General features: G+C 39.3%; 2 protein-coding genes across 2 annotated transcripts; both read left to right on the plus strand.

Annotated features, from left to right (window-relative positions):
• Positions 1–3,101: 3,101 nt before the first annotated feature.
• Positions 3,102–15,117, plus strand: muc3a (mucin 3A, cell surface associated). The gene is made up of 13 exons (XM_058065874.1): positions 3,102–3,211; positions 4,612–8,760; positions 8,833–8,948; positions 9,028–9,089; positions 9,980–10,031; positions 10,102–10,151; positions 11,643–11,764; positions 11,852–11,911; positions 12,573–12,744; positions 12,841–13,002; positions 13,081–13,178; positions 14,392–14,642; positions 14,719–15,117. The coding sequence occupies exons 1-13, from the start codon at positions 3,148–3,150 to the stop codon at positions 14,761–14,763; spliced, it is 5,403 nt and encodes a 1,800-aa protein (XP_057921857.1). The 5' UTR covers positions 3,102–3,147; the 3' UTR covers positions 14,764–15,117.
• A 3,750-nt stretch (positions 15,118–18,867) lies between these two features.
• On the plus strand, positions 18,868–25,505 carry LOC131125539 (5,6-dihydroxyindole-2-carboxylic acid oxidase-like). The gene is made up of 7 exons (XM_058067181.1): positions 18,868–19,265; positions 20,405–20,727; positions 22,057–22,261; positions 22,345–22,512; positions 24,117–24,296; positions 24,374–24,520; positions 24,607–25,505. Exons 1-7 carry the CDS (start codon positions 18,908–18,910, stop codon positions 24,792–24,794), a joined length of 1,569 nt encoding a protein of 522 aa, XP_057923164.1. The 5' UTR covers positions 18,868–18,907; the 3' UTR covers positions 24,795–25,505.
• Positions 25,506–25,552: the final 47 nt, after the last annotated feature.

A 25,552-nucleotide genomic window follows, 5' to 3' on the forward strand; every position in this document is an offset into this window, starting at 1 on the left:
ACAGGTACCAATATATTATTAGTAGAGAGTAGCTAACGAAAGGTTTAATCTGATATCGTACGTGTATGCTTTAAATATGACATTTTTTATAGTGTGCAATAACTCATTTACAATCAAGACTAATCTACTGTTCCGAGACCGTGTTTCTATTTTCAGCTCCATGTTGAGCAATTCAAGGTCAAAGTTTAAATAGGGAGTGAATCTGTGATTGGGAATTAAGATATGTTACGACACTCTATGACAAGATTCCAGACAAAGACTTGAGAGTCCAAACAGGTGACTCGGCATCCACATCCGTAGTATGCCTAAGGATTGCTTACATCAGTTTGGCCGCCATGATGGTGAGCAGAATCCAGAAACATTGCATTGTACGTGTGTCCTCTGAACACAGACGCTCAGCAGTTAATTGCTCTCATAGACACTCACCCCTGTTAGCCCATACACTGATTACGTGTCAAATATAGAATTGAGATTAAAACCCTAATTCTTGCATAAAAAGTACTACATGGTCAGGCAACGAGCCAGTAGAACATTGTGCTCCCAGAATTTGTAATTATTTACCACTACCTAGAATTTTGAATCCTTTAGTTATCAGGCTCCTCTGTTATGAAACCATCTTCTCGACTCAAATACTCTTTATTTAAAAATATACTCAAAACCTACCTCTTTGCTGACCCCTGATACACTGATATGCATTACAGAGTGGTTTTTTACAGAGTGGTTAGCGCGCGTACCTCACAGCTAGGAGACCAGGGTTCAATTCCACTCTCGGCCATCTCTGTGTGGAGTTTGCATGTTCTCCCCGTGCATGCGTGGGTTTTCTCCGGGTACTCCGGTTTCCTCCCAAAAACATGCCAGGTTGATTGGCGACTCCAAATTGTCCATAGGTATGAATGTGAGTGTGAATGGTTGTTTGTCTATATGTGCCCTGTGATTGGCTGGCGACCCAGTCCAGGGTGTACCCCGCCTCTCGCCCGAAGACAGCTGGGATAGGCTCCAGCACCCCCGCGACCCTCGTGAGGAAAAAGCGGTAGAAAATGAACGAATGAATGAACCCAATTGGTTGAGACAGACGGCCGCCCCACAGAGCCTTGGTTCTCTTCAAGGTTACTTTCCAAGAGGAAGTTTTTCTTAGAGATGGGCAGGTCATCTAGTGACATATAGTGGAAGACATCTACATGTCACCAAAAGGAGTGAAAAACACGTGTCACCATTACAAATTCGCAAATGCTCTCAGTACAAGCCAACATTCAGTCAAAGCAATGACGGCCGCTAATCCATTTCAAACCGTCAATGCACCTTCAGACGTCATCGGACGCAGGATATTTGCAGAATGTCACAAACTCCAGATTGTGATATACATATACATTCATTGTGTTCAGAAAATAACATTTATTTTATACTCAGAGCTAGTAAAAACATAGTAAACTATTGTTCGCCTACCCTTGCTCACCGTCATGGTGGACTTTCTCCTCCATAGCGTACTACACTCTGTTACATTCAATTACATCTGTAATCAGTAATCTTATTTTAACTGTACATTCCTTGATGTCAGTAAGGAAGAAGGGACCTAAGTGCAATTAAATGGGAGTGCTTGTTTATATTAACACCAAAGGCCCGAGGTGACGTGTGCAATAGTTTTACTGCTTTATGACAAGCGCCTTTTGAAACTTTTTGCCATGACGAAGTGACAGAAAAAAAATATGGTGATTCAGCTGCTGATGTCACATTCGGGTTCACGTTTTTATTTATGAAAACTAAAAGAACTCAGCAAAAATGGAAACATGGAGCAAAAAGGCGAGTGTAAAGTTGATACTAATAATGCATAATGCTTTGTCTTAAATACAGTATACCGAAACACACACTACAGCAAGGGTCTCAAACTTGCGGCCCACGGGCCAAATGCGGCCCGCGAGACGCTACTTTGAGGCCCTCACCTTGATACCAAAGTCTAATGTTGAAAAAGCTGTGTGCACACCGGACACATGATTTTGCCCCGTCCATACTGTTACCCTACCCTGTTACCCCGCCCTGTTTTGCTTTGGATTAGCAATGAAGCTAAAGGCTTATGACGCTGGGGTACAAATAAATGCAGGAAATGATTTGGAATAAAAACGGAAAATACACGTCAAGATAAACATGTTGTTAAAGTTACGATGCTAACGATGCTAACTTGCTAATTGGGTAAAATTATTAAGTTTCATTAAAGGTTAAAGGTTAAATAACTGTTAATACTGTACATTTGAATCTGAAAAAAATAATTTCTCTACCAACTGTATGTGGTTTCTTACATTGTTCTTATTTGCTGTTTTATTATTATTTTACTTATTTATTACTGATTGATTGATTTATTGTCTTTATTCTTAATTTCTTTATGTATTTTTATCTTATTTTGTGTATAGAAAAAAAAAATTAAGATATTTGAGAACAGTGGAATGTTTTATCAGATATTTTGGTGTGGAAAACCGGAACCAAAGTACTGAAAAATTGTAGGGTATAGCAAAAGCATTGAAAATAGTTTTTTTTATTGATTTTTTTTTCCAGTTTTTAATAAATGCGTTTTTTTTGAAGTTTTATTTTTAGTTTGAGACCCCTGTACTACAGTATATATAAACAAATGAAAAAAAAAAAATAAAGGTAGACCCAATCCTTGTGTCCAGTATGTAAAAAAAAAACGGAAAAAAATGGTTGGTAATGTTGCTAATGGTTTAGCTGAACTAAACCATTAGCATTTTTTTTAACAATAGGCCTCACAGTGCGGTTGATACATATAACCTGATAACATTGAATGCTATAAATGTGTTTAAATCTAAAATGGCCACATTTTGGCATCTGCAGTATCTTCAATACAAGATTGAAATACATTGTTGACTGTTGCTTGGATTTTTTTTTTTTTTTTTTACCACCTGGCTGATATGCTGTCCAGGTGAGCGAGGGCATAGTTCAAAGCCCTTCGTGTATACGTACATCCTGCTTCTTATCGTCGTCAGGTCTGCTATCAGTGACGTTGTTTTTTCCACACCTTTACTCTGGGTGGGGGGGCGGGAAAGCAGACAATCTCTTACCCCGAGTCAGTGGCGCTCACATCAGTCATCAAACATCTGGATTTGTGTCACTCATCACAGGTGATTGGGATGTAATGCGCTCATGGCGTCAGCTTCATACATCCTCATCATTACTGCTCTTGTCGTCGGCCTGTGTTCTGCCAATGGTAAGTACACGGTTGTTGTTCTTGTATTGTGGAATTGTCATCTGGAATAAATTTGTACAAATAATGGAGCAACGTCCAATGCCATCTGATATGAAAAATCAGTTTTTATACACGGCGAAGACCTGAAGACAATCTTAAGTCCTCATAAGTGTAGTCAAACACACAATTGCCGAGTTCTATAGAAGTTAAATGTATGTAATGTTATAAAGTTCTGTCATTTTAAATGAATGTATTAGTGTTAATAAAAACAAGCGCCACCTATTGTAAAATGTATATAGTGTGCCTATCCCTATTAAATAAATACCGTTCCTTTCAAAATTATAATATCATAATCATATCCTAAGTCTATTTATTTATTATTATTTTTATCCAGGAAAGACTAATCAAAATCACAATAACCACAGGAATATTTTATATTTTTTATGTCTCTATTGTGATCCTATCATGGTTAGTTTTATTATAGAGGCGTGTTTTGCTCTAAATTTGGTTAAATCACACACAATACTTATTATTTATTAATCAATTCTGAGTTATTCCTTTAAAGCTGAAAAGTTGATCATAAGTCACTGTGGCCAATTTTGAAAATTTTGGCCAACACTTGATACATAAAACATAAAAATTAATGAATAATGAAGTTAAAGATTAAATATTTATATAATGGAAATGTAATTTTTTGAGACATTCAAAGAAAAAACAAATGTGACTCAGTATTTTTTTCGTAGCATGTGACAAAGAGTTGATCTTTGCCTCTTACGGACACTCCCTGTCCTGTTTGAATCCCATAATATCTATGATGTGGACCCATCAAGAGCCAACCAGCCTATTAAAATGTTTATTTTGGTTTATCCAATACCATATGCAGGTTTTCAGTATGGAAACCTTTAAATCACCCTTTTATAGACCACATCCCATTCAGGAAGCGTTGGTTTATCAGCACGGAAAAGTTCCATTATTTTGTCTTTCCCAACACTCCCACAGATTAGTGGGTCAAAGTTCCTACGAGGAGGATCTCAAACAGTTGCCATTTTTTGTTGAAGTACTGACAAGGACCAAAATCAAATCTTTATTCATTCATTTTCTACCGCTTATCCTCACACATATGTAGCACATATCGCACATATAGACAAACAACCATTCACACTCACATTCATACCTGGAGTCGCTAATTAACCTAGCATGTTTTTGGAATGTGGGAGGAAACCGGAGTACCCCGGAGAAAACCCACTCATGCACGGGGAGAACATGCAAACTCCACACTGAGATTGCCGAGGGGGGGAATTGAACTCCGGTCTCCTTGCTGTGAGGCCTGCGCGCTAACCACTCGTTCGCCATGCATACCATGAATACAAAGTTATGCAATACTTCAGCCTCCAAAATCCACAGCTGTGTTCTGCTTCTAGGTCCTGATGCTGCTCAGACCACCGATGTCCCAAAAACCACCAATCCAGAAAAAAACACACCTCTAGAAAGTACGGTAACACCTGAGTATGGTGAGACAACTGGCCTTCCTGAAGCGACCGATGATATTAACACAGGAACACCTGAAACCTCTGATCCAGCTGAGACCACTGATGTCCCAGAAACCACCAATCCAGAAAGTACGGTGACACATGAGGTTGGTGAGACAACTGGACTCACTGAAGCAACCAATGATATTAACACAGGAACCCCAGAGACCTCTGATCCTGCTGAGACCACTGATGTCCCAGAAATCACCAATCCAGAAAGTACGGTAACATCTGAGGTTGGTGAGACAACTGGACACCCTGAAGCGACAGCTGATATTAACACAGGAACACCTGAAACCTCTGATCCAGCTGAGACCACTGATGTCCCAGAAACACCCGAGGTTGGTCAGACAACTGGACTCCCTGAAACAACTGTTGATATTGACACAGGAACTCCAGAGACCTCTGCTCCTGCTGAGACCACTGATGTCCCAGAAACCACCAATCCAGAAAGTACGGTGACACCTGAGGTTGGTGAGACAACTGGACTCCCTGAAGTAACCAATGATATTAACACAGGAACACCTGAGACCTCTGATCCTCCTGAGACCACTGATGTCCCAGAAACCACCAATCCAGAAAGTACGGTGACACCTGAGGTCGGTGGGACAACTGGACACCCTGAAGCGACAGCTGATATTAACACAGGAACCCCAGAGACCTCTGATCCTGCTGAAACCACAGATGTCCCAGAAACCACCAATCCAGAAAGTACGGTGACACCTGAGGTTGGTGAGACAACTGGACTCCCTGAAGCAACCAATGATATTAACACAGGAACACCTGAGACCTCTGATCCTGCTGAGACCACCAATGTCCCAGAAACAACTAATCCAGAAAGTACGGTGACACCTGAGGTTGGTGAGACAACTGGACTCCCTGAAACAACTGTTGACCTTAACACAGGAACACCAGAGACCTCTGATCCTGCTGAGACCACCAATGTCCCAGAAACAACTAATCCAGAAAGTACGGTGACACCTGAGGTTGGTGAGACAACTGGACTCCCTGAAACGACTGTTGATATTAACACAGGAACACCAGAGACATCTGAACCTGCTGAGACCACAGATGTCCCAGAAACCACCAATCCAGAAAGTACAGTAACACCTGAGGTTGGTGAGACAACAGGACTTCCTGAAACAACTGTTGATATTAACACAGGAACACCAGAGACCTCTCAACCTGCTGAGACCACCAATGTCCCCGAAACCACCAATCCAGAAAGTACAGTAACACCTGAGGTCGGTGAGACAACAGAACACCCTGAAACGACTCTTGATATTAACACAGGAACACCAGAGACATCTGAACCTGGTGAGACCACCAATGTCCCAGAAACCACCAATCCAGAAAGTACAATAACACCTGAGGTTGGTGAGACAACTGGACACCCTGAAACAACTGTTGACATTAACACAGGAACACCGGAAACCTCTGAACCTGCTGAGACCACCAATGTCCCAGAAACAACTAATCCAGAAAGTACAATAACACCTGAGGTTGGTGAGACAACTGGACACCCTGAAACAACTGTTGACCTTAACACAGGAACACCAGAGACATCTCAACCTGCTGAGACCACCAATGTCCCAGAAACCACCAATCCAGAAAGTACACTAACACCTGAGGTCGGTGAGACAACAGGACTCCCTGAAACAACTGTTGATATTAACACAGGAACACCGGAAACCTCTGAACCTGCTGAGACCACTATTGTCCCAGAAACAACTAATGCAGAAAGTACAGTCACACCTGAGGTCGGTGAGACAACAGGACTTCCTGAAACGACTGTTGATATTAACACAGGAACACCAGAGACATCTGAACCTGCTGAGACCACTATTGTCCCAGAAACAACTAATCCAGAAAGTACAGTAACACCTGAGATTGGTGAGACAACTGGACTCCCTGAAACAACTGTTGATATTAACACAGGAACACCGGAAACCTCTGAACCTGCTGGGACCACCATTGTCCCAGAAACAACTAATCCAGAAAGTACAGTCACACCTGAGGTCGGTGAGACAACAGAACACCCTGAAACGACTGTTGATATTAACACAGGAACACCAGAGACATCTGAACCTGCTGAGACCACCAATATCCCCGAAACCACCAATCCAGAAAGTACAGTAACACCTGAGGTCGGTGAGACAACAGGACTTCCTGAAACGACTGTTGACCTTAACACAGGAACACCGGAAACCTCTGAACCTGCTGAGACCACCAATGTCCCAGAAACAACTAATCCAGAAAATACAGTAACACCTGAGGTCGGTGAGACAACAGGACTTCCTGAAACGACTGTTGACATTAACACAGGAACACCAGAGACATCTGAACCTGCTGAGACCACCAATGTCCCAGAAACAACTAATCCAGAAAGTACAGTAACACCTGAGGTTGGTGAAACAACTGGACACCCTGAAACAACTGTTGACATTAACACAGGAACACCAGAGACATCTGAACCTGCTGAGACCACCAATGTCCCTGAAACCACCAATCCAGAAAGTACAATAACACCTGAGGTTGGTGAGACAACTGGACACCCTGAAACAACTGTTGATATTAACACAGGAACACCGGAAACCTCTGAACCTGCTGGGACCACCAATGTCCCAGAAACAACCAATCCAGAAAGTACAGTAACACCTGACGTTGGTGAGACAACTGGACACCCTGAAACAACTGTTGACATTAACACAGGAACACCAGAGACCTCTCAACCTGGTGAGACCACCATTGTCCCAGAAACAACTAATCCAGAAAGTACAGTAACACCTGAGGTCGGTGAGACAACAGGACTTCCTGAAACGACTGTTGATATTAACACAGGAACACCAGAGACCTCTGAACCTGCTGAGACCACCAATGTCCCCGAAACCACCAATCCAGAAAGTACAGTAACATCTGAGGTCGGTGAGACAACTGGACACCCTGAAACCACTGTTGATATTAACACAGGAACACCGGAAACCTCTGAACCTGCTGGGACCACCAATGTCCCAGAAACAACCAATCCAGAAAGTACAGTAACACCTGACGTTGGTGAGACAACTGGACACCCTGAAACGACTGTTGATATTAACACAGGAACACCAGAGACATCTGAACCTGCTGAGACCACCAATGTCCCTGAAACCACCAATCCAGAAAGTACAATAACACCTGAGGTTGGTGAGACAACTGGACACCCTGAAACAACTGTTGATACTAACACAGGAACACCGGAAACCTCTGAACCTGCTGGGACCACCATTGTCCCAGAAACAACTAATCCAGAAAGTACAGTAACACCTGAGGTCGGTGAGACAACTGGACACCCTGAAACCACTGTTGATATTAACACAGGAACACCGGAAACCTCTGAACCTGCTGGGACCACCAATGTCCCAGAAACAACCAATCCAGAAAGTACAGTAACACCTGACGTTGGTGAGACAACTGGACACCCTGAAACGACTGTTGATATTAACACAGGAACACCAGAGACATCTGAACCTGCTGAGACCACCAATGTCCCTGAAACCACCAATCCAGAAAGTACAATAACACCTGAGGTTGGTGAGACAACTGGACACCCTGAAACAACTGTTGATACTAACACAGGAACACCGGAAACCTCTGAACCTGCTGGGACCACCAATGTCCCAGAAACAACTAATCCAGAAAGTACAGTAACACCTGACGTTGGTGAGACAACTGGACACCCTGAAACGACTGTTGATATTAACACAGGAACACCGGAAACCTCTGAACCTGCTGGGACCACCAATGTCCCAGAAACCACCAATCCAGAAAGTACAGTCACATCCAAACCCGCGGATAGCACATCATTATCTACCCAACCTCCTTTGTCAACGTCCTCTGTGGAACCCTCCACCGGTCCCACAATGTCACAATCCACCGTAGAACCAACAGCAACCATAGAACCTTTCCCTTGTCAGAACGGTGGAACGTTCACAGGAAGCGTCTGCATATGCCTCAATGGGTTTGCTGGAACGTACTGCGAGACGGTTGTAACTCTTGAACCAGGTACTTGGCAGTGGAGAATGTTGAATTGTTATGATATTATCGCCTTGCTAATATGTCACCTTCTTTTTGCAGAGCAACTTGACAGGGCAATTGAGGTTGAAATGGTGATCAACGAGGAGTACAACGACAACTATGACAACGTAAACTCAAATGATTACAAAGACTTTGTCAGGAACTTTACCCAGAAGGTACAAGTCGTCCATTCCATTCCAACACAATATCAGCTTGTGCTGGTCTTCAACATCCTACATCTTGTTACTCTTTCAGATGGAAGACTTTTACCGAGGAAATAAGATCAACTTTCAAAAAGTTGTGGTAACAAATGTGAGGTGAGTATGATGTCATATGTGATGTAGACTTTTTTGATTGACGCCCCAAACTACATTCATTCATTCATTCATTTTCTACCGCTTATCCTCACGAGGGTCGCGGGGGAGTGCTGGAGCCTATCCCAGCTGTCTTCGGGCGAGAGGCGGGGTACACCCCGGACTGGTCGCCAGCCAATCACAGGGCACATATAGACAAACAACCATTCACACTCACATTCATACCTATGGACAATTTGAAGTCGCCAATTAACCTAGCATGTTTTTGGAATGTGGGAGGAAACCGGAGTACCCGGAGAAAACTCACGCACACAGGAATGGCTGAGGGTGGAATTGAACCCTTGTCTCTGCGTGCTAACCACTAGTCCGCCGTGCCGCCCCCCAAACTACATTTTGTTCGATAATTTTACTAGATTTTTACTTACTACTAGATTATAATTTTACTATTTTCTAAGTTGCTAATCAGGGGCTGCACGCCGGATGAGTGGTTAGCATGTAGGCCTCACAGCGAGGACACCCGAGTTCAATTCCACAGGTGGCTTCTCTGCCTGGTTTCCTCCTACATTTGAAAAACATGCTAGGTTAAATGGCGACTCCAAATTGTCCATAGGTATGAATGTGAGTGTGAATGGTTGTTTGTCTATATGTGCCCTGTGATTGGCTGGCCACCAGTTCCCCGCCTCTCGCCTGAAGACAGCTGGGATAGGCTCCAGCAACCCCCAGCGACCCTTGTGAGGAAAAAGCGGTAGAAAATGAATGAATGAAAGTTGCTAATCAGGGGCTGCACGGCGGTTGAGTGGTTAGCATGCAGGCCTCACAGCGAGGAGACCCGAATTCAATTTTAGAATGTTTGCACGCACCAGTTAGATTTTCCTTTTCCTTGTTTCTCACAGCCAAATATCCGCCAGGAGTTTGGCAAGACGCTCGGTCTCCAGTGTAGCAAAGGTAAAGCACTCACTCCCTGGCTTTCAAGTTAGATATTGAGTGATAACAAATGCTATTATCTTTATTGCAGATGAGATTACCAGCTAACAGCCCAGCCATCCACACACCAAGAGCAAAAAGGTAAGTGGAGAACACACACACACACATGTATGCACAAAAGTATGAATTTAACGATTGAACTTCCTTTTTAAAAGATATGATAAAATCATCACTGCTAAATTCACATCTATGGTACATACATGTACATGTCTATACATCTATGGTGTCTATCTTTTATTTGTTTTTATATTGTTTTTATTATGTTTTTATATTTTATCTTTCCTATTTATTTATTTACTTAGATTACTGTTACTATTATTTATTGACTTTATTATTATTATTTATTATTTGTTTTTATATTGTTTTCATTATGTTTTTATATTTTATCTTACCTATTTATTTATTTACTTTGATTACTGTTACTATTATTTATTGACTTTATTATTATTATTTATTATTTGTTTTTATATTGTTTTTATTATGTTTATTATATTTTATCTTACCTACTTATTTATTTACTTTGATTACTGTTACTATTATTTATTGACTTTATTATTATTATTTATTATTATTATTTATTATTTGTTTTTATATTGTTTTTATATTGTTTTTATTATGTTTTTATATTTTATTTTACCTATTTATTTATTTACTTTGATTACTGTTACTATTATTTATTGACTTTATTGTTATTATTTATTATTATTTGTTTTTATATTGTTTTTATTATGTTTTTTTTATCTTACCTATTTATTTATTTAGTTTGATGACTGTTACTATTATTATTTATTACTATTATTTGTTATTTGTTTTTATTATGTTTTTATATTTTATCTTACCTATTTATTTATTTACTTTGATTACTGTTACTATTATTTATTTACTTTATTAGTATTATTTATTATTTGTTTTTATATTGTTTTTATTATGTTTTTATATTTTATCTTACCTATTTATTTATTTAGTTTGATGACTGTTACTATTATTATTTATTACTATTATTTGTTATTTGTTTTTATTATGTTTTTATATTTTATCTTACCTATTTATTTATTTAGTTTGATGACTGTTACTATTATTATTTATTACTATTATTTGTTATTTGTTTTTATTATGTTTTTATATTTTATCTTACCTATTTATTTATTTACTTTGATTACTGTTACTATTATTTATTTACTTAATTAGTATTATTTATTATTTGTTTTTATATTGTTTTTATTATGGTTTTATATTTTATCTTACCTATTTATTTATTCACTTTGATTGTTGTTACTATTATTTATTGACTTTATTATTATTATTTATTTTTATATTGTTTTTTATTATGTTTTTATATTTTATCTTACCTATTTATTTATGAAACAGTGCTACACATGGAGCAGTGGAGATGCCAATTTCCCTGAGGGAATCCCAAAAGGGATTAGTAAAGTAATTATTATAATGACAACAAGAGAGCAAAAGTTGCACAGTGAACAGTGAACTCTACTAATAAACAGACACTTTAGACACTTGGACTGAACACCAACATGGCCGCTCACGGCTAATATTCTGCTGACTTTTGCGTTTCAGAATCAACGTCGTACACAATGTCGTGGTTCAGATCCCAAACAACGCTAATACCGATGCTGCATACAACAGTAGTGTGGAACGTGTTACCTTGGCTGCAAATGGACTTGTTACCTGCGAACAAAGTAGGACATCTTAGTACATAGCACATCCTACTACATACATACTATTCACTTGTGTACAAAGCATCATTTCTGACCTGTGGTTTGCAGATTGTCCTTACAACGTTACAGAGTCGCCCGCGGTGGTTGCAACAAATGCGGATTTGGACAGTAAGTATATTTAGCCTTGCTATTATCAGTTGGGTGGAGTGAAATTTTGGTATTGAGGTACCTAAATACATGAGTTTTATTGATTATTTTTTCAGATTATCGATTGATTTTTGTGGTTTTGCCTTTAATTTGTAAATCGAACAATCTCTAAATGCAAAAATATAAGACAATGACAAATGAATATAATCATATCCTTTTGTTTGAACAGAATGAATTCAGTAAATAATCTATAATAAGAGTGTAAAAGTGTGTAGTGGTGTTATTTTATGTCTACAGGGCTTTAACAATGTTAAAAAAAAACATATTTAGAATGTCATAAACATACTGTATGCTCTAACTACAAAATAATAATTCATTTATCGCAATGGTGCCTGGCAACCAATTAACCACAATTAACGAGGGATGACTATATAACAATACAGTATATAAATAACAGCTATTACAATATCAACAATGTAACATTTTCAACAATACAACAAAATGATGACAAAAAAAATTAACAGAACTCATCACTCGATTTAGTGTCGATTTAAAAGAAGCATTACACAATTGAGGGAAGAGCTGCTGCCAATATCGGTTTTTCGTCATGATGAGCTAGACAATATCGGACATCGGTAAAATCGAGCATCTCTCATTGTCTTTTCTTGCTTTTCTCCTGCAGTGTTATGCAGCTCCTACGTAAACGATTTTGATCTCGCGATACTCTACAAGGGCGTGAAGTTCAACAACACGGTCTTGTGTCTCACCCGATGTGATACTCGACGTAAGGATCATAAAATCTGCTACAGCGGAGGAAGGTGTAAAGTTTTCAGGAATGTTGGGAGTGTTTGCGAGTGAGTACAGTCAGCAGAGCGCAGACGCAATCAGACACGGACTTGAGTGGCGATTAGAACATTTACTGGACGTTGTTGTCGATGTGTGGTTTTCAGGTGTCCTAATTTGAGTTCCACTTGGTATTTGGACATTGACTGCCGTTTGCCAATCCAACGGACGGCCTTTTACGCCGGTTTGACGGTCACTCTGGCGTGTCTTCTGGTGTCTGTGGCGGGGTTGACTGCGTACCTGGTCATCAACAAGCAAAGGCAAACCAAGTACGTTTCACTTTGTTATTGTCAAAACGCTCTGCTTGAACAAGTGTGGGCAAATATTTAATCAATGACTGACTGCAGGAAAAAAGACATTAAACAGAAGCAGGTGAACAAGTGGTTCAACGACGATTACGAGTGGTCCCGATCCGACAAACTCTCCACGGGCACCTACAACGCAGGTAAGCATGTGTTTGCATGCCATATCTGCATTTATATGCAAGTTTATGTTGACAAGCTGTCTGTCAACTAGCTCATCAAGTCCCCATCCACTGTGTTCTAAATGACTCAAAAGAATGCTCACAATGCTAACACCTAGCATCATTATATTATATATATACGTATTTATATAAGTGTTTATAGAAGTGCTTACCTTGTTAGGATAATGACCTTGTAAGGCTAACATGCTAACATTAGCCTGCTAGCACCTAGCATGATAGCACTATGTGTCTGCTTAAGTTATTTTTATGAAAATTGACAAAAAATGCGACTATGCTAATGTTAGCATGCTAACATCAAGCATTATAGTGTGAAGTGTTTACCCATGAAAATTGTTTAAAAGGCTACTATGCTAATATTAGCATGCCAGCAATGCTAAAATGCTAACATTGGCATTATAATACTGAGCTTGATAGTGGTGTTTATATATGTGTATCACCTAGCATAATTATATAAGTGTTTATAGAAGTGCTTACCTTGTTAGGATAATTACCTTGTAAGGCTAACATGCTAACATTAGCCTGCTAGCACCTACCATGATAGCACTATGTGTCTGCTTAAGTTATTTTTATGAAAATTGACAAAAAATGCTACTATGCTAATGTTAGCATGCTAACATCAAACATTATAATGTGAAGTGTTTATCCATGAAGTGGTTATCCATGAAAATGGCTAAAAAGGCTACTATGCTAATATTAGCATGCTAGCAATGCTAAAATGCTAACATTAGCATTATAATAACGAGCTTGATAGTGGTGTTTATATATGTGTCCACCCATGAAAATAGCAAAAATGCTAGTATACTAACATTAGCATGCTAGCAATGCTAACATTAGCATTATAATTTCCGAGCTTGATAGTGGTGTTTATATATGTGTCCACCCATGAAAATAGCAAAAATGCTAGTATACTAATGTTAGCATGCTAGCAATGCTAACATTAGCATGCTAACAGCTAATAAGAGAGCGCAATGTCCTGAACAATGGCTCTGATCATTTATTGTGGAATTGTAGGCACTAATCCATCCATTTTCTATGCCGCTTATCCGCTTTTCCTCGGGTATGCTGGAGCCTATCCCAGCTGTCTTTGGGCGGGGTACACCCTGGACTGGTCGCGAGCCAATCACAGGGCACATATAGACAAACAACCATTCACGCTCACATCTCCTTCTTTCAGGACACATCAACCCGTCGTTCCAGTATGAAGCCCGAGATGTCACCAGAGACCCCTCGAGGGATTACAGACACTCCGGACCGCCTCAGCCCCCGACTCGACAGCATGCCGACCACAGAGAGTCCGGCCCAGCTATGAGAATGCACAGGCTGGATGGAGCGTCCCTCCAACCCGACACCGAATTTTATGACGATGTATACCCCCATTCAGTCGGCAATGGCCTTCCTGGCAGAGACCCCCCATCTAGTCAACCGGTCAGTGAGACAAACTAGATGAGTTCTTGGCGTCATCATGTCATCAAGTCATCATGCGTCTTGTCTTTCTTCACAGATGAGGATCCTCAGGCCTCAGATCAGGTCATCTTGGGACGCCTGATAATGGAGACGTTCTTCTAATTTAAATTGCATCGCAAGCAAGCACTTTATCGCCTTCAGCCAGCGATGATCAATACTCGGCTTCTTCTTTGGCAGGAAGCTAATTATTAACTAATATAATTTATTATGCTCATTGTTATATCTGTTATGTCTTTTATGTGCTAATATTTTATTTTAAATGCTTTTTTAAGCTTCATAGTAGGAGCGGGCAATACTGTTAATTTTGGTATCAATCCAATACTGAGTAAATGTAAGACCAGTAGTAGCGATACTGATACTGATACCAATGCTTTTTATTTGAAAAAAAAAAAAACAACATTTGTTGAAGGATTTTGTGATTTTTTCTTTAATTTGCTGATCATGATTAGAATCACAACAACACACAGAAGAATATATATATATATATATATATATATATTTTTTTTTTTTTAATCAATCAACAATTTTAAAACAATACAACAATATCAACAATTTAATGCAATTATTCTATTTTATTACATATAAATGAGAACAGAAGGACAGAAAATGGATGGATGGTCGTGACTACAATGACAATAAAGCGTCAATTATTTGTACTGTTTCTTGAAATCCCTCATTTCAAGAGTATGGAGTGATTTTTGGCACAGAACAAATTTTGCTTTGTTCAGTGTCAAATTATTTCTTGGATGATGTTAATTTTTGTAGCTATCTTGTGTTTTGTGGCGAAGTGTCACTCCCCCCAATAAAGCACTTCTGTGAATGTCAATAATAATGGTAATGGTAATGGTAATGGTTTTATTTCATTTGAACATGCATCAGATTACAATTGAATGCATCACATAATCAGTTCACAGTTCCACATGTCCAAAAGGAGTAGGAAGAAACAAAGCTTATTAAAATCTACCCCTTCATCTTGTACTTTTACAATCAGTAACTGTTACATTTGTTCACTTCCTGCTTTCCATAATACAGTTTAAGGTTTTTTTTTTTTTTTTTTTTAATTTTGTTTTAATTTTTGGGTTTTTTTTGGAAATCCTACCCCTCCATCTGGTACTTTTACAATCAATCACTGTTACATTTGTTCACTTCCTGTTTTCCATAATACAGTTAAATTTTTTTATTTTATTTATTTATTTATTTATTTATTTATTTTTTATCCTACCCCTCCATCTGGTACTTTTACAATCAATAACTGTTACATTTGTTCACTTCCTGCTTTCCATAATACAGTTTAAGGTTTTTTTTGTTTTTTTTTATTTTGTTTTAATTTTTGGGCGTTTTTTTTGAAATCCTACCCCTCCATCTGGTACTTTTACAATGAATCACTGTTACATTTGTTCACTTCCTGTTTTCCATAATACAGTTTAATTTTTTTTTTTATCCTACCCCTCCATCTGTTACTTTTACAATCAACAACTGTTACATTTGTTCACTTCCTGCTTTCCATAATACAGTTTAAGGTTTCATTTTGGTTTTTTTTTTAATTTTTAATTTATTTATTTATTTTTATTTTTATTTTTTTAAATCCTACCCCTCCATCTGGTACTTTTACAATCAACAACTGTTACATTTGTTCAATTCCTGCTTTCCATAATACAGTTTAAGGTTTTGTTTTGTTTTTTTTTAAATAATGTACCTCATACCGAAGTACGAGGTGATATAAAAAAAGTGTGGAATATTCATTCATTCATTTTTTACCGCTTATCCTCACGAGGGTCGCGGGGGTGCTGGAGCCTATCCCAGCTGTCTTCGGGCGTGAGGCGGGGTACACCCTGGACTGGTGGTCAGCCAATCACAGGGCACATACGTATAGACAAACAACCATTCACACTCACATTCAAGAAGCAAAGCTAATTAAATCCTACCCCTCCATTTTGTACTTTTACAATCAGTAACTGTTACATTTGTTCACTTCCTGCTTTCCATAATACAGTTTAAGGTTTTTTTGTTTTTTTTGTTTTTTTTAATAATGCACCTCGTACCGAAGTACGAGGTGATATGACCATCCAATGACATAATGGGTACCATAGTAAGTGTCAATATAGTGATATATATAGCACATCATGACTGCCTCATCGTTGTGCATTGTCTGAGGTCCTTACTCAATAATAACAAGGTTGCTGTAGGTCGGTTAATATGCAGGTAATATTATGTATGTAAATGGAGTATGGTTGGTGCTTTTTAGAGGCTTCGTCCCTTTATTGCTTCCTTTTTTTATCTGTTTTTATATCTTTTTAACTCACAGAAAAGAGAAAAACATGCATGTTCAAGTCTCACATAAGGATTCTGGATGACGGATGGCAAAATTCCCCCAAAAGAGCACTTTTCCTTTAAGGGAAGAATTAGCTATTAAGGCCAAGTCACATCCACTCACATGATCACCCTGCAGGTTTATTGGCACACATGAACGGTCTATAAAGGACACGTGGATGAATGAGGGGAACTGTTGCATCGCCAAATAATGGAGGCCGTGTCCAGTAGCACTAAAGACTCTCTGTTGACATAGTCTGGTTTTATTGTTTTTTTTTTTGGTAAACAGTATATCTTGTCACCAAATGGAAATATACAAAATAATACAAAATGATACACAAGGCAAGGTGTTGAACAAATGGTTCAGTTGTTTTACAAGTGCTGACTGTTATGTTTGCTAGAACTTCGGAGGTTGGCGTCAAAGTGAGTGCAAAAAAAATATTATTTTATTAATTATTATTGTTGATGTTTACATACTTATTGTGAATATACTGAATCACTGCCGCACTGATGATGCTAAGAAAAAAAATCCCCTAATTCACTCAACTTGCCTCCAGTGCATCCCACACACATTTCCACCAGACTCCACCAAGGCAGCTGTGACTACAGATGTAGGTTACCTCAGTGTGTGAATGAATATTGACTTCACTTCATTTAGAAACTTTTGGGGTGCCTTGAAAAGTGCTATACAAAATCAAACCCAATTGTTATTATTATATATTCAATATAAAGAGACAAATTTATCATAATAAAAATAAAAGCGAAAATTCCTGCGGAAATTTTGATGGGCATGCGACCTGTGCTGTGAACCTCGGTCGGGTGAGTTGTTTGCAAAAAAAAAAAAAAAGTTATTTTTCAGTTTCCGACACTCGACGTGGATTTCGGCCCTGCACACACCTACTTCTGACGAAGATAAACCCAAAACTAAACATCCAACCAAAAAAAATTAGTTTGTCTAAAAAAATGAGCCATGAATCACGTTTCTACGTGACCGTATGGCCGAGCTAAAAGGCTGTGAAAATTCTGTAAATTCTTGTTTTTCCTCTGAAATAGAACAGATGTACCTCATCTAGTGGCCCATTTTTTGAACGTTTTCGTGAATAGCGTCGCCATGGTTACACAAATCTTTCCAAAGAATAAATACCGACCTATAGTCCCTAACGTCATGACTCCAGCGGTGTAACATGTGTGGGGGTCCTTCTTGCTTCGGTTTGGACCGCATAAGCTGCTCTGTTACGCACAGCCCCCATTGACTGCTGCTTGTGCATTGGCAGGGCATGCCCATAACAAAGTATACTGATCATGCTTGGAACAGCTTTCAGCCCAACTTATACAACGGTAGATTTGTACAGATATGTAGATACTGTATGTAGAGCATACAGTCACATGTGCAAATTGGCCATCATGTAGCATTCCATAAGGGGCGTGTCAGCGAGGATTAAAGCTAAGCTCGTTCTCACGGAGTACACTTGAAAATACATTCCACGTGTAAGTAAGTGTAGTTGTCATGTTTTGAGGTACATCCCGTAATAGCACAAAACAGGGTCACAACATTAGAAACACTTCTCAACAACAATTTTTAAATGTAATTATGATGATTATGATGATGGTGATGAAAAAGTGTTTGCCCCAATACTGATTTTTGTCAGACTTAAATATTTCAGATCATCAAACAAATTCAAGTATTAGTCAATGACAAGCCAACTTTTGAAACTTTGAACAGAAGGCACATTACTTTCTTCTTCCGGCTTTCCAGTCGGAAATACGATGTTGGTGTGTGTGATAGGATCACGCGGGAGTCAGAAATCCGGGTAGTCATGTGCTAATCTGCTATTTAAGGTGGGGTCACTTCTTTGAGGGTGGTGGGGGAGTCACAACAAAGGCAGTGAGAGTGTTCACTTGGTTATTTGGACACAATGTGGCAGTGCTGCTTACTGGTCCTGGTGGGCTCCCTTCTCATGGTGGGGGCCCAGTTCCCCAGAGAGTGTGTGACACCCGAGGGGCTTCAGAGCGGAGAGTGTTGCCCTTCCCCGTCAGGCCCAGGCGACGACCCTTGTGGCTCCAGAGAGGGCCGAGGTCAATGCGTGTCTGTGGAGGTGGACGCGAGCCCCCACGGTCCCCAGTACCCGCACGATGGACGGGATGATCGGGAGCGGTGGCCAGCGCGGTTCTTCAGTCGGACGTGTCAGTGCAACGGCAACTTTGGCGGTTTTAACTGCGGTCGGTGCAGACATGGATGGACCGGAACCAACTGTGATCAGAGGGTGGCTGTTGGTGAGTCTGCATAGTCTATTTTTAACTTATGTATACAGCATAAATATGAAATAAAATATAGAAAATGTAAGTTCCTTGGTTTTATTATTCTGTCAAACATAAAATGATGCTAATAAGTATAAATCATATCATAATAAAATATAGGCAATACATAAAAGTAGAGTATATTTTCATCATTTATATCTATCTATATATTTATATACTTTATTTTAGTACATGACAGATAAATTAAATAATAAAAAGATAACAAATTAAGTAAAATAAGTAATTATAATGATAATTATTATAATAATTAATATATTAATATACATAATTATAAAATTATTTATATAATTATATGTAATATATAATATTATTTATATATATATAATTTATCATTATAATAATAAATAAATAACAAATAATAAAAAGATAACACATTAAGTAGAATAAGTAATTATAATAATAATTATTATAATAATTAATATATTAATATACATAATTACAAAATTATTTATATAATTCTATACAATATATATAATATTATTTATATATAATATATATAATTAATAATTATAAGAATAATAAAAAAATAATAAATAATAAAAAAGATAACAAATTAAGTAAAATAAGTAATTCTAATAATAAATATTATAAAAATTAATATATTAATATATATATTTATAAAATTATTTATCTAATTATTTATATAATTATATAAAATATATTATTTATATATAATATATATAATTAATAATAATAATAATAAATAAATAATAAATAATAATTTGTGTATCTGTAGTTATACATATTTTCAATGTAATGCATTTCATTTTATTGTATTGTTGTCCATATAAATAAATAGAAATAAGAAATAATAATAAATAAGAAATACTAACCTATATTATTATAATAATATATATATGGCCCATCACGTATTTGACATATTTGTGTTATTATTATTTGAGATATTGATGGCAGTGACTCTCATTAGGGTACCTAATATAGTGGCCAGTGAATGTAGCCACAACAAAAAGGAAAAAAAGAAACCAGCTAAAGAACATATCATTCATGTTTTTCCAGGATTCGTCACGCTTGTTAACCACACATTCCCAGTGAACGCATGACTAACTCACTTAATCCATTCCCTCGTGCTCCAGTGAGGAGAAACGTCATGCAACTCAGCGCTCAGGAGAAGCTGGCCTTCGTGGATGCCTTGGACCGGGCCAAGCGGACCGTACATCCTGACCTGGTCATCGCCACCCGGCGCTATGCAGAGATTTTCGGCCCAGATGGAAACACAACACAGTTCGAGAACATCACCATCTACAACTACTTTGTGTGGAGTCATTACTACTCTGTCAGTAAGACTTTCCTGGGGGCCGGACAGCCAAGTTTCGGAGGGGTGGATTTCTCCCATGAGGGTCCTGGTTTTGTCACCTGGCATCGGTACCACCTGATCCAGCTAGAGAGGGACATGCAGGTGAGTTCTAATACCACTGACTACAACTAAGTTTCTTGTTTGTTTAAGAAACACACACCAGGATATGCAAATTTAGGATGCATATTTCACACATTAAGAGATGAGCACTGTGTGAAAATTTCCAGCAAGGCTTTCAAAATAAATCAACAGCAATTAAACACAGTGGGTTCCTGAATGCCGCAATTTATGGATGTGGACACAGACACAGTAGTTTAAGCAACTTATTCGTAAGTCCCTGTTTATGCAGTCATTGGGTGGTCTATATATGGTAATGGCAATGGTTTTATTTCATTTGAACATGCATCAGATAACAATTGAATGCATCCCATAATCAGTTCCCAGTTTCACATGTCCAAAAGGAGTAGGAAGAAGCAAAGCTTATTAAATCCTACCCCTCCATTTGGTACTTTTACAATCAGTAACTGTTACATTTGTTCACTTCCTGCTTTCCATAATACAGTTTAAGGTTTTGTTTTGGGTTTTTTTTAATCCTACCCCTCCATCTGGTACTTTTACAATCAGTAACTGTTACATTTGTTCACTTCCTGCTTTCCATAATACAGTTTAAGGTTTTGTTTTGGGTTTTTTTTTATTTTTAAAAAATGTTAAAAAAAATTTAGTTGTTTTTTTTATCCTATCCCTCCATCTGGTACTTTTACAATCAATCACTGTTACATTTGTTCACTTCCTGCTTTCCATAATACAGTTTAAGGTTTTTTTTTTTATTATTATTTTTAATTTATTTATTTATTTATTTATTTATTTTTTAAAATCCTACCCCTCCATCTGGTACTTTTACAATCAATAACTGTTACATTTGTTCACTTCCTGCTTTCCATAATACAGTTTAAGGTTTTGCTTTGTTTTTTTTTAATAATGTACCTCATACCGAAGTACGAGGTGATATAAAAAAGTGTGGAATATTCATTCATTCATTCATTCATTCATTTTCTACCGCTTATCCTCACGAGGGTCGCGGGGGGTGCTGGAGCCTATCCCAGCTGTCTTCAGGCGTGAGACTGGTCGCCAGCCAATCACAGGGCACATATAGACAAACAACCATTCACACTCACATTCATACCTATGGACAATTTGGAGTCGCCAATTAACCTAGCATGTTTTTGGAATGTGGGAGGAAACCGGAGTACCCGGAGAAAACCCACGCATGCACGGGGAGAACATGCAAACTCCACACAGAGATGGCCGAGGGTGGAATTGAACCCTGGTCTCTTAGCTGTGAGGTGTGCTCGCTAACCATTATGCAGTCATATGTCAATCATTGTCCCCAGTCCATTTATTTTGATTTCTCTTTTATAAAACAACAACCAGGACATGCTGCAGGACCCCACGTTCGCCCTACCCTACTGGAACTTCGCCATTGGGGGCAACACATGTGACATCTGCACGGACGATCTCATGGGCGCCCGGAGCAGCTTTGACATCAACTCCCTCAGCCCCAACTCCATCTTTTCGCAGTGGAGGGTCATCTGCGAGAGCGTGGATGACTACGACACGCTGGGAACTATTTGCAACAGTACGACCATTGTTGTTGATGATGTACAAAGTGATACCCTTAAGCTAGTCAGCTAGCGTCTGTGTCTCTATCTCTCTTGTTAGGCACTGAGACGTCACCGATAAGACGGAACCCTGCAGGGAACGTGAACAGACCCATGGTGCAACGTCTACCCGAGCCTCAGGATGTTGCTGACTGCCTGCAAGTGGATGCTTTTGATACACCGCCATACTACTCCACATCCTCGGAAAGCTTCAGAAACACAATAGAAGGTAAGTAGCACCATTGCCATTTGAATCATCCATTCATTTTCTATACCGCTTATTCTCACGAGGGTCCCGGGCATGCTGGAGCCTATCCCAGTTGTCTTTGAGCGAAAGGTAGGGTACACCCTGGACTGGTCGCTAATCAATCACAGGGCACATATAACTATGGCACCAATGCAACCATTCGCCAGCTATAAATAATAATAATAATATTGTCAAAGACAATCAGACCGACCTATGACTTTTTGAACAGGGGCTAAAAAATGATAACCAACCAATGATCCAAGTCCTGTAACAACAAACTTTGGGGACAACAATTTAAAATCTGGGAACCACTCAATGACTGAATGAGATGGTACAGTCGGAGGTCACCCCTTTAAAACATCCATTTAGGAACAGCCAATGACAATAGAGCTCAGTGGTAGGGTGCTTGATTTGCATATAAGAAACTCCTTGGCATCTTCAGCAAGTATGTTGCAAAAGCAACATGCTAACAAAGCATTTAGCGCAGCTTTTTCATAAATGGGATTGATATACAGAACAGCCATCTCTGTGTGGAGTTTGCATGTTCTCCCCGTGCATCCGTGGGTTTTCTCCGGGTACTCCGGTTTCCTCCCACATTCCAAAAACATGCTAGGTTAATTGGTGACTCTAAATTTTCCATTGGTATGAATGCGGGTGTACCCCGCCTCTCGCCCAAAGACAGCTGGGATAGGCTCCAGCACCCCCCGCGACCCTCGTGAGGCAAAAGCGGTATGGATGGATGGATGGTTGGATGGATGGATGGTTGGTTGGATGGATGGTTGGATGGTTGGATGGATGGTTGGATGGTTGGATGGTTGGATGGTTGGATGGATGGTTGGATGGATGGATGGATGGATGGATGGTTGGATGGATGGATGGATGGATGGATGGATGGAATGGATGGATGGATGGATGGATGGTTGGATGGATGGTTGGATGGCTGGCTGGCTGGCTGGATGGTTGGTTGGATGGATGGATGGTTGGATGGATGGATGGATGGATGGATGGATGGATGGATGGATGGATGGATGGATGGATGGATGGTTGGTTGGTTGGATGGATGGATGGTTGGTTGGATGGATGGTTGGATGGTTGGATGGATGGTTGGATGGTTGGATGGTTGGATGGATGGTTGGATGGATGGATGGATGGATGGTTGGATGGATGGATGGTTGGATGGTTGGATAGATGGATGGTTGGATAGATGGATGGTTGGATGGATGGATGGATGGATGGATGGATGGATGGATGGATGGATGGATGGATGGTTGGATGGATGGGTGGATGGGTGGATGGATGGATGGATGGTTGGATGGTTGGATGGTTGGATGGATGGATGGATGGTTGGATGGATGGATGGATGGATGGATGGATGGATGGATGGATGGATGGATGGATGGTTGGATGGATGGATGGATGGATGGATGGTTGGATGGATGGTTGGATAGATTGTTGGATGGATGGATGGTTGGATGGTTGGATGGATGGATAGGGCTTTGGTTCAATCCCACTCATCCACATCTGGTTCATCTAGAAGTTTGTGTATCACTGGGATGCAGTTCAGCATTTAGATTATGTTTTTTAAGGCTACAGCGCCCCCAAGGGTAACTATGATCCTGTGGTGAGGAGCCTCCATAACCTGGCTCACCTCTTCCTGAACGGCACCGGTGGACAGACCCACCTTTCACCCAACGACCCCATCTTTGTGTTGCTGCACACCTACACAGACGCTATATTCGACGAATGGCTGCGAAGGCATAACCCAGGTAATACCGACGACTTCAAACGTATCTTTACCACTCTCTCGTCAGCTTTGACGCTGATTTGAAACATTTCACGACAGGTTCAGCTGTATACCCTGAAGAAAACGCTCCTATTGGTCACAACAGGGGATACAATATAGTGCCTTTTTGGCCCCCGGTTAGCAACATTGAGATGTTTGTAACCGCTCCTGAAAATCTGGGTTACTCCTATGAAGTTGAATGGCCAGGTATGCAAAATTCAATATAGTGTGAATAATCCATATTCATGTTATTAAAATACTATACACATTTTTAAATTGTTTTTTTTTTTTAGGTCAAGCGTTCACAATGATTGAAATCATCACAATGTGCGTCATCGCCGCCCTACTCCTCGTCGCTACCATCTTTGTTGCCACCACCTGTGTCATGCGTTCCCGCGCGTCCATGGCAGAGGGCCGCCAGCCGCTCCTCGAGGACCAGTACCAGCGCTACGGGGACCTCAAAGGCCAATCTGTCGTCTAAAATACTGTAACACTCTTGGCTCAACCAAACACCAGACCAGGCGGGCGGAACAACAGCCGTTTTTTTATTGAGCACAAAAGAACCAACTAACTAACTAACTAACATCCGGGTTCTGGCTTACTTCCTGTCCCTTCCCCATTTCCTTCCCAACCCCGGAACATATCTCCCCACTGCAACACATGCACAAACACATCACATAATACCCCTAACGGTCATTACAATACTGTATCATATAATAATGTTGTTTTTGTAATTTTGTCACCATATGTGCCTCTTCAATACAACACTGCTTATTTATATACTGAACAAAGAGATATTTGTGTTGGAAGTTGATTGGTTTCGCATGTTTAAGTTTATGCAGACTTGCTAGACTAGACCTATTTTGGTGCAAATAATATTCAAATATATAATGTAAAAATAAACACAATTTATTATACAACCACAATGCTCGTAACCCATGAAAACACAACTATGATTTATGCCCAAGGCACATTTTGTCAAAAACTGTGGAAAATATGTTTGTAATAGCACCATTTGTCCATTGGGTGGCACTGCAGTCCTGTTTGCGGCTGGAAAGCACACGAATGAGTCGTGGTGCATTTTTGGATCCGTTTCATGGCGAGACACTTAAAACACTCATTCAAAGATTGAAATAAAATGTGCCAGCTCTTGTTTAAATCTATCAGTTTTTCCTCGTATATGTGTTAAACACAATGTATTAAAAATACAACATGTTTCATTTTTGTTTTTGTTTTAAA

This window comes from Doryrhamphus excisus, chromosome 3, assembly GCF_030265055.1.
Source record: "Doryrhamphus excisus isolate RoL2022-K1 chromosome 3, RoL_Dexc_1.0, whole genome shotgun sequence".
NCBI classification, from domain to species: Eukaryota; Metazoa; Chordata; class Actinopteri; order Syngnathiformes; family Syngnathidae; genus Doryrhamphus; species Doryrhamphus excisus.